The 9871-nt window shown below is 41.5% G+C and overlaps 1 protein-coding gene across 1 annotated transcript; it reads left to right on the forward strand.

The window, feature by feature from the left end:
* The first annotated feature begins 1256 nt into the window (after nucleotides 1-1256).
* LOC122564723 (tubulin beta chain-like) lies at nucleotides 1257-9362 on the forward strand. The gene is made up of 4 exons (XM_043719850.1): nucleotides 1257-1439; nucleotides 5768-5876; nucleotides 5958-6068; nucleotides 7285-9362. The coding sequence occupies exons 1-4, from the start codon at nucleotides 1383-1385 to the stop codon at nucleotides 8337-8339; spliced, it is 1332 nt and encodes a 443-aa protein (XP_043575785.1). The 5' UTR covers nucleotides 1257-1382; the 3' UTR covers nucleotides 8340-9362.
* Nucleotides 9363-9871: the final 509 nt, after the last annotated feature.

Below are 9871 nucleotides of genomic sequence, written 5' to 3' on the forward strand. Positions count from 1 at the left end.
CCACCATGCCACCCTAATAACCAAATAACCTTCCTATAACTAAAGACATTCTTTCACACTATTAACCATTCAGCCAAACTTTGTGTCATCACCAAACTTACATACCATCCTCCCACATTCTCATCTATGGTATTTATACGTATTACACAACTGTCTACCATCACCTTCTGTCTCCTACCATTCAGCCAATTTTGGATTCAATTTGCCAAGGATGAGAAGACAAACAGTCCTCTCTGAGAAAAAGAGATAGAAACTAAGATTTTGAAAATTATTAAGGCAGAGGTAGATAGATTCCTGATGAGCAAGGGAGTGAAGTATTATCGGGGTAGGTGAGCATGTGGATAATGGTACCAACTATGATCTTATTGAATGTTGAGCAGGCTTGTAAAGCGATGTGGTCTGCTACTACTCCTAGTTTATATATGTGTAAGACCAGGGGTGTTAGTCTTAATGTACTTTAGAATATCCACCCCTCATTCATAATAATGACTATCTGGCCTTTATCACTTTACAGTTTTCGGGAATTTGTTGTGTATATATTAGCTTCTGTATGACAACAATTCAAAAGGCACTTCGTTTTACAACGTGGCTACCAAATTGGCTGAGTGATAGAATGATAGTGATAGGATTGCACCAGTTGAGATGTTCATTTGGAGAGTGAGCAATGGTCTTGAATGGCCTCCTTCCCTGATTGGCCGCAAAACCCTTTGAGATGTCTGATATTGATGGAAAGTGTTGCATTAATGCAAGTTATTATTTTTAACAAGACAAATAATACATTGGAAATCATGAATCTGCTGCATTGAATGAGATGAAGCAGACAAGTCTCGCATATTTGCCGACCGATGACGAAAACTATGTAAAACCCGCAAATGTGAATATGCATTTAAAAAAGTAAAGTATTTAAATATAAAAATGCAATTTTGAAAAAAATGCTCAAAGAACCGTGCGGTTGTTGCAATCAGTCCATTGTGCGTTATACTTTGCATATGCTGCAAAGGCGAGTGCAGCTGAAAATGCCATAATGCAGCCATGAATGGGCGGGGCTGTTCCGGGCCAGGCAGCAGAGTCCAGCCAATGGAAGACGAAACACTGCGAACACCAGCGCAATGGGCGCGGTACATTGATGCACAGGCAGGCTGAGCAATCAGAGCCAAGGACGGCGGGACGCCTTATATGATAGACAAAACTGTGGACATATCAGCATCAGACAGAGCAGGAGTGGGCGGGATACACAGGGCTACAATAAAAGGCGCCGCGCGGGCGGTAGCACTGCACTTTGCGCTTCTCGGTCTTTTGTGGTCGTCGTAGTAGGGGAGGAGCGTTTGGAATAAGGAGAAAAACTAAAATTAGCCTCCAGTAGCCCCCTCAAAGCAGCCAGGATGAGGGAGATCGTGCACGTTCAGGCCGGCCAGTGCGGCAATCAGATCGGGGCCAAGGTGTGTGGTTGTTGGTGGCTGGCCTGGGCGGCGCGGCCTAGTTGTACCGCGGCTTTCCAGCATGGCCGCCCTGCAGCGCCACTCCCTGATTGTGCAGCGTGTGTGAGACGGGGGATGGGCGGCATCGGCCTCTGCGGGGAGCCCGGCTCCAACCGGCCTCGGTCACTGAGGGCGACGGCGGCGGGAGGGGTGGGGTTCAGGCTCCCCCCATCATGGGGGTTAGTCCACGGGAGTAATCCCGCGTTGAGGATTAAGATCGTGGGCAGCGCCGTCAGTGTGCATCCGGCATCTCTAATGTCGCCTGATCATCAACGGTGTTGTTTCTGGGGTGGGAGGTGATTAATCCCAGTCAGAGCTTCCCCTTTTTTTTTATGGGTTTGTTAACTAAAGTCGGAGTAACCGGTTATTGCAGCGGGAAACGCGCAGGCTGCATTCTTTTGGTGATTTTAGTTGGGTTTTGATCAACGTTGCTGGGAATTACAAAGAGAAGGGCGCCTCCCTTTGTGGGGATTTTATCAGCGTGCGGCTCTTCACGGTATTTTTTTAGTAAGCTTAACGATGCTGATATTTCAGGATGGGGCTTAACTAACCCTTGTGGAAGTTCGATATTTTAATTAGGAAAGAGTTCACGCCCCTTCATTAGGAATGTTTTTTTTCTAAAGTGGGATTGGTTTGACACTAGATTAAACGATGCGACTGTAGTCCTTTTCACTTTTTTGAGACAGTTTCTTATCAAAATTGCGTTAGTTAATGAATTGGGATAGAGGATGCTATTAAGCTTGACGGTGACGTCTAACCGGGTGCAGTATCCACCCTTTTGCAGGTGGATTCTTAACTGAAGATGACACCCTCTTTTCCACTTGATAGATATCTGCTACCAAAATGGAGGCTTATTATCTGAAGCACTGCTAACAGGTGCACTCTTCTTGGTGTCTCAACATTACTACCCACTACAATGCTTCTGTGTAGAGCCAAACTAATGCTTACCATGAACTCTTCTGACGATTTGCCAGATCTGAAGTTTGAGATTTGGAAAATGTAATTGTGCAGTGAAGTTGTGGAAGACTAAAACTGGTAGATTTGGTGCTTAGTACAGCAATGACTCATTGTCTTAAGTTTGAATACAACTGAAGTGATTTGATTTTCATAATTTAATTGGCTTGCACTCACTGATAGTGACTGGTTCAAATTTCTAGACTTTTAAAACTTTCTTAAAATGCTGTTAAAGAAATGTTTTAACTACTAGATTTTAGCTTGGCTCCTGGAAAGGGGATCTGTGGTGTGAAGAGGGAACAGCCTCTTCAAGACATTCTCAGCCACTTGTTTGATCTGTAGTCATTGCTGTAATGTGCATAAAACAAGCTCCCACACTAATGTGGATCACATAATTGGAGGTGTGAGCTTTACCTTGCTTTATCCAGTGTAAGATTCTTGGTTGCAATGCCTCTGAATTCTCTGCCATTTTCAACTGCTTTTACCATCAGGTTGATATTTCACCCATGAGACTTTATTGGAAATCATGGGTATAGGATACTTTGTATGAGTAAATTGACTGAGCTCTGACATCTCTTTGAAAACTTAAGACATTGGTATAGAAAGGCCACTTAACAGCAATTCTTTGTAAAAAGATGCTGTTGAGTGGGATGGCAATTACCTGATACCAAATATCAGGAATTGACCTATTTTCAACATTTGCATTCTCTACTTTTGGTGTTTTAAATTAGGCCTTTTAAAGTATTAAATAGTGATTGCAGATACATTTTATTTGTATGAAAAATTCTGAGTTTTGCCACTTAAATATCAAGTAAGAGCTCATGTTTTTGCCCCATCGCATACTATGTATTGGTACTTGCACTGAGTACAGCCATGGGTTTAAAGCACTAAATTGGCCTTGGCTTCAGTTGACCATTCACTTTCATTTATTTACCCAGTTGAGTGGAAAGGAAGAATAAATCGTATGGAGTTTGGGAGGAAACATAAAGTTTATTATATCAGATTTTTTTAACATTTCAATATTAAACTATCACCTGGCTTAATATGAATTACTGTAATTGTCATGAACTGCCACTTTGGATGTTCACACTGGTGCAATTTTGTCAAGGGCAGTAATCACTGAAAGCTGAAATGCAAAAGATATTTTGCAAAGCAAGCTGCATCCCAGAAAGAGTTCAATTTGTATTCAAGTGATTATAGGGAATGTGGGCACAATGATGGCAAGTTGTCCTCCTGGTAATGGAGGTTTGCAATGAGACACCTATGGTAAGGGTTGATGGAGTGCAGAAAAAATTTTAAACCTGGTTCTAGGGATCAACAATGAATGTAGATTTTGTTTCTTAAAGCAGGAGGCCCTGGATGTAAGAGCATATTTAAAATAGCTTCAAAACTAAAGTAGCTATTAGAGGCTATCAAAATCTTGGCTGGATGGTGAATTCTGAATTATACCTAAATGAAGCAAAGGAAATAATAGAATAAGTGACTGGAGTCAGAGCAATAATATGGTTTATGACATGGTAAACCCCTTTAAATCAAACCAGACAGTTTCAGATTATGGTATGAGATTGAGTGGCAAAGAACTATCCCAAATATTACTATTTAAAGAAATTAACAATTTTTAAATTCAAGTGAGCATTAGACAACTATTTACAACTTTCTCTTAAACCTATATTTTACCTCTCTCTACAGTACTGTTCTGATTTTTAAAGAAAACCCCAATTTTTAAGGTTTACAAAAACACATTTCCAAACCAGTTGTCTTCAGATGTTGAACTTTCTCTAGATTCCAGTAGTCATCGTTCATCTTATGATGACTTACAGACAGGTACCTTTCAGAGAGCTATTGTTAACAGTTGGTTGAGCTGCTCTTTGCTGTTCAGTTCTCCCCAGCTGTTCAAAAATACCTAATTTTATATACCCCAAAACATCAGACCATCTTGTTGGTTTGATGTCATCAAAACATTCAAATTTGATTGGGTTTTGGTATCAATGGGCATAATTTAAACTAGCCAAATTAAAATTTGTGTACCATGGCAATGCATCTCCAGCTATTTGTTTCACAACCAACTGTTAAATTTTAAATTGTTAGCACACTGCTTTCGGTCAGTCCTTACCAGCTTTCACCCTCCTAAAGGTACATTACACACCTACACAACATTTAAGGTCTGATTTATTTTTTTTTCCCCATTTGATTTAAATTGGAGGTGAGAGAGCAGAGGCCCACATCTGACTAAAGACAATAGCTTAGCAGAATTTAGTGTGGGATAGCATAAACGTAACAGGACTGTGGATGCAGGAACATTGCATAGGGATGGCTTTAGGGGGTGAACAGAACTTGTTGAAAGAGGCTTGCTGCCAGATACAAGACCCTAAGATAAATGAGCAGTAGGCAATTAGACCATTAAGTCTGCTTCATCATTCAATAAAACTGGTTCATCTGATGTTCCTAAATTAACTTTTCTGCCTCTACTAATAATTGATTCTCAATCACTTAAAAATTCATACATCAGTCTTGCATAAGCTCAATAGTATCTGCAGCCCTTACGGTAATGAATTTCACAGATACAGTACTGAGAAGAAACTCCTCCTGTCTTGAATAGGTGACATCACTGCAGGCAGTGCATTACTCCTGACTCCAAGCATAACTTCAAGTCCAGTATCATTATTGTACATAGTACAACCTCTAATGTCATTATATCATTCCTAAGGTTTATTTTCCATTTAAATCTTCCCCTCAAAGTGCCTAACCCCAGCTTTCCATATTAATTCAATCTCATGTTTTTGCCTCCTTATCTGGTCTGAATCCCTTTGCAGACTAGGTTTTTTTTGCTTTATTACCTATTTATTCAGAAGAAAGAGGGGGGAAGAAAGAGGCAAAGACCCTTAAGTCTGAAAATATGATCTGGCTCAGGATTGTTTTTCCTCTTCAAAACTAGTCTGCTTTGTGGTTACAACAGTAATTCCTTTAACGTGATGGTGACTTGCTCATTATTAGGCTGTGCAAGCTTGCTGTACTAATAGTTTTCCTTTTTTCTGTGGCTAGAGGGAGCTTTCCAAAGGATAGAAATAGCTTTCATTGTTTCCAGTTAATGTCCAGATGTTTAAAAGGTCAGTGAAAATAAATTCTCATTCACCCACAGATAATTCATCACCAGTGCAGAGAAAGGTACTATGCAACAAATGTATTTCAAGTCAGTGGGAGCAAATGCAAAACCTTTTTTAAAAAAAGTCCTGCATTAAAGTGCTAAAAGCAGTTTGCTCGTTCAGCCTGGAATTATAATTGTAGACATGTATTAGCCACAACATGAGCTTGATGTTTTAATATTCTGTCTTCAGTTTTGGGAAGTTATCAGTGATGAACATGGCATTGATCCCACTGGAACCTACCATGGTGACACTGACCTGCAGTTGGAGAGAATTAATGTCTACTATAATGAAGCTTCAGGTACTCCTCCGTCTGTCTGTTACCTATTTTTGATTTGAGCTTGCTATGTAGCAGTAATCTAACCCTACAAACTTTCAATAGGTGGCAAATATGTTCCTCGTGCTATCCTTGTGGACCTGGAACCTGGTACTATGGACTCTGTACGTTCTGGGCCATTTGGTCAGATCTTCAGGCCAGATAACTTTGTGTTTGGTAAGTGAAGCTTGTGTAAATAGCTGAGACAGCTGGTAGCTCTTGTAAAGTGCTACTGGTCTCAATGAAGAGTCATGTGCTAAAATTTGAGTTGTCTCTAGATGGGTTAAAAAACTCAGTTAAATGGTACTTCCATAGGTTTATGGAATAATATCACTTATTCTTTATTTATTCCTACATGTATGTCAAGGTTATCCTGTTTAGACAGGGATAGTAATCCTTCTAATTCACAGGCTTATTCCTTTTCATTGATCAGAATACAAATCTTGACTTGATCTCTCTCTGGAGCCTGTTGATGTTTGCATGATCTCTATCTGAAGGAGATCATTTGTGCTGTCAGTTCTACCTCTGCTTTCTGTCAATCAATCAGCCTAACACCTAAACATCTACTATAGGAGCAGGTCAGAGGGTAGAACAGGGCAGCAAGTAACTGACTGACTGCCCAAAGCCTGCCCATTCACACATCAGGAGTCTAGTGTGCTGTTGAAGCTGATCCAAAGCTTGACACCATCCAGGACAAAGTAGCCTGCTTGATTGGCACTGCATCCACTCTCCCCTCCATGGTAGCTGCAGTGTCTTCCTACAAGATGCACTGCAGAAATTCAGTTCCTCCAACCCATAAAGTACTTTCCTTTAGAAGGACAAGAGCAGCAGATACATATGGGAACATCACCCCCTGCAAGTCACTCACCCATCCTGAGTTGGAAATATTGCCATTCCTTGACTACTGGGTCAAAATCCTGGAATTGCACCCAAAGAGCATTGGGGGTCAACCCACATGTGGATTGCTATGGGTCAAGAAGATAGCTTGCCGCTACTTTCAAGGGCAGCTAGATGCAAGCATTAAAATACTGGCCAGCCAGTGGCTCATGTCCTACACTTATCAAAAATTCTAACCTGTATGGTTTAACATTTTTAATGAAATCAGACATTGCAATAGTTTCAGCTTAAGAGCTGAACTCCAGCTGTGTACTAAAAGGAATTTTCACTTACTCAATTCTTTCACTACTTTGCCTCAAGTGCACAATCCAATTAATTGCATCTGAACTGTAATGAGTGACTAGTTCCTGGTAGAAGCTGCTGTTGCCCTATGTGAATGAAGGGTGTACCCAGCAATATAATTTAACTTGCACTTTGTTTAGTACTAGTTGCAAAATTAAAACTAACCTTTGTTGCAAAATGTAATTTACTAAAAACATGGCATCCTTTGTTTCAGGGCAAAGTGGTGCTGGGAACAACTGGGCCAAAGGTCACTATACAGAAGGAGCTGAACTAGTTGACTCTGTTCTGGATGTGGTGAGGAAGGAGGCTGAGGGGTGTGATTGCCTCCAGGGATTCCAGCTTACCCATTCACTGGGTGGTGGTACTGGCTCTGGCATGGGCACACTCCTCATTAGTAAAATCCGTGAAGAATACCCAGACAGAATCATGAATACCTTCAGCGTTGTGCCTTCACCAAAAGTGTCAGACACTGTAGTAGAGCCTTATAATGCAACTCTCTCTGTCCATCAGCTTGTAGAGAACACAGATGAGACCTTCTGTATTGACAACGAGGCTCTGTATGACATCTGTTTCCGAACCCTCAAGCTCACAACTCCCACTTATGGTGACCTGAACCACCTTGTATCAGCCACCATGAGCGGTGTAACAACCTGTCTACGTTTCCCTGGTCAGCTCAACGCTGACCTGCGTAAACTAGCAGTGAACATGGTCCCCTTCCCCCGCCTGCACTTCTTCATCCCAGGTTTTGCTCCTCTGACAAGCCGTGGTAGCCAGCATTACCGTGCCCTGACAGTACCTGAGCTTACCCAACAGATGTTTGACGCCAAGAACATGATGGCAGCCTGTGACCCTCGACACGGCCGCTACCTGACCGTTGCTGCCATTTTCCGAGGTCGCATGTCCATGAAAGAGGTGGATGAACAGATGTTGAACGTCCAGAACAAAAACAGCAGCTATTTTGTTGAATGGATCCCCAATAATGTCAAGACTGCTGTCTGTGACATCCCACCCAGAGGCCTCAAGATGTCTGCCACCTTTATTGGCAACAGTACAGCCATCCAAGAGCTGTTTAAACGCATCTCTGAGCAGTTTACTGCCATGTTCAGGAGGAAAGCCTTCTTGCATTGGTACACTGGTGAGGGCATGGATGAGATGGAGTTCACAGAAGCTGAGAGCAACATGAATGACCTGGTATCTGAGTACCAGCAATATCAGGATGCTACAGCTGAGGAAGAGGGTGAATTTGAGGAGGATGAAGAGGTTGCCTAAGCAGTATTGTGGTCAGAGCTAAAAATTTCATTGAGACTTGTCTAATGTCTTTTTCTTATACTTTACACTATTCATTTGTTCTGCATTTCTATCTTTGAAACTGTAAAATTTTAATTGTAGCCTGGTGGTATCTGCAGCATTGACTTGCATAATTGGAATCACCATATTCATGTGATACTTGTGGGTTCTGTTAATCTTCTCCCCTTGAAATAAACTTCCCTTTTGGAAGGAGGAGTCCTGGCAGTTGCCCCAGTTAAGAAATTGCTACCAGGTCTGCCACATTTGACCTGGTCAGGGAACATTTGAGTTGAGAGGTTTGATACAGACCCTCTGAACGTAACTAGTGAGATCTACTGCCACTCGAATGTGGATCAATAGCCAGGCTGATCAACCTGGTCTTGTATCCGTAAGCAGAGCTTAAAGTAGAGACACTGGCATGTCTCGAAGACTGACTGACTGCCTTTTCATCATGAGATTTTTACAGTTCATAAATTTTATCCACAATGCTTTAAGGGAGTGATCATTTTAAGACATCTTGTTTTTGGCCAGAAATCATTGTGAAAGTGAAAATTATGAAGTATGGATCAGTGTCACTATTGATGCAGAAGATTATGCCTATTCAGTAGGGTTGCCACAGCCTTATTTCTTAACACTGTCAAATATCATGCTGTAAATTGGGCAGAATATTTCTGAAAGCTTTTTGCATTTTCCTGACTTTCTAAAGATGTTTGTGTTCCTAGAGCAATCAAATTCCAGCTGTGAACCTACCAACTCTACCTGAGTTTTCTGCCCGTGGCAGTCCTAGTGCTGTAAAGCAAACTCATTCCAAACTTCTGCTAAGGTTGAAAGTAACTTTTGAGACAGTAACTGCCAGCACTCCAGGCAAAATGTGCAAAAATCATGTTTTGTTGGCAACTTCAGTGTCACTATCCAAATTTAAGCTGTTTAACTGATGTTCTGAGACATTTGTATGGACACTGCTCCTGTAAAATCATGTTTGACCATTAAACTAGCACAGCACAATTTTCTTTTGATTTGTTATTTGTGATCTTGTAGATATTGGGGCAGCTGCAAGTACATCATACTTTGAACTGTATGAAGGAACATAAAGATCAGGCCAGTAGTTTATGCTTGTAGTTTAAATTTAGACCCATCTGACTACAGACTTGTACCCCATGAATCATGGTTTCTATTGTGGTTGCATTTTCTTTGTACTGTCCAGATATATTACATTCCAGTGCTTAAATTTTCATGACCGGTTTGTTCCATTCCAAACCTCCTAGAACAGCAAATGTTGAAAGCTCCTGGACTAAGGACATAAAGTCCAAAATGCCTCCAGCTTCAGCCAAAAGTTTGGCTTGGTGCAAAAGCTTGCTTTATACATCCCCCCCCCCCCCCCCCCCCCCCCCCAAGTCCTGGTAGGGACTGTACCACTATCAACACCACTACTTAAAACAATTGGCTTGCTCCAGATATCCATCTTGTGGTTTGCTGCTGTTCTGCAAAGTGCAAATTCCAGCTGGTAGTTCTAT

The sequence above is a fragment of the Chiloscyllium plagiosum genome, chromosome 30, assembly GCF_004010195.1.
Source record: "Chiloscyllium plagiosum isolate BGI_BamShark_2017 chromosome 30, ASM401019v2, whole genome shotgun sequence".
Lineage (NCBI taxonomy): Eukaryota > Metazoa > Chordata > Chondrichthyes > Orectolobiformes > Hemiscylliidae > Chiloscyllium > Chiloscyllium plagiosum.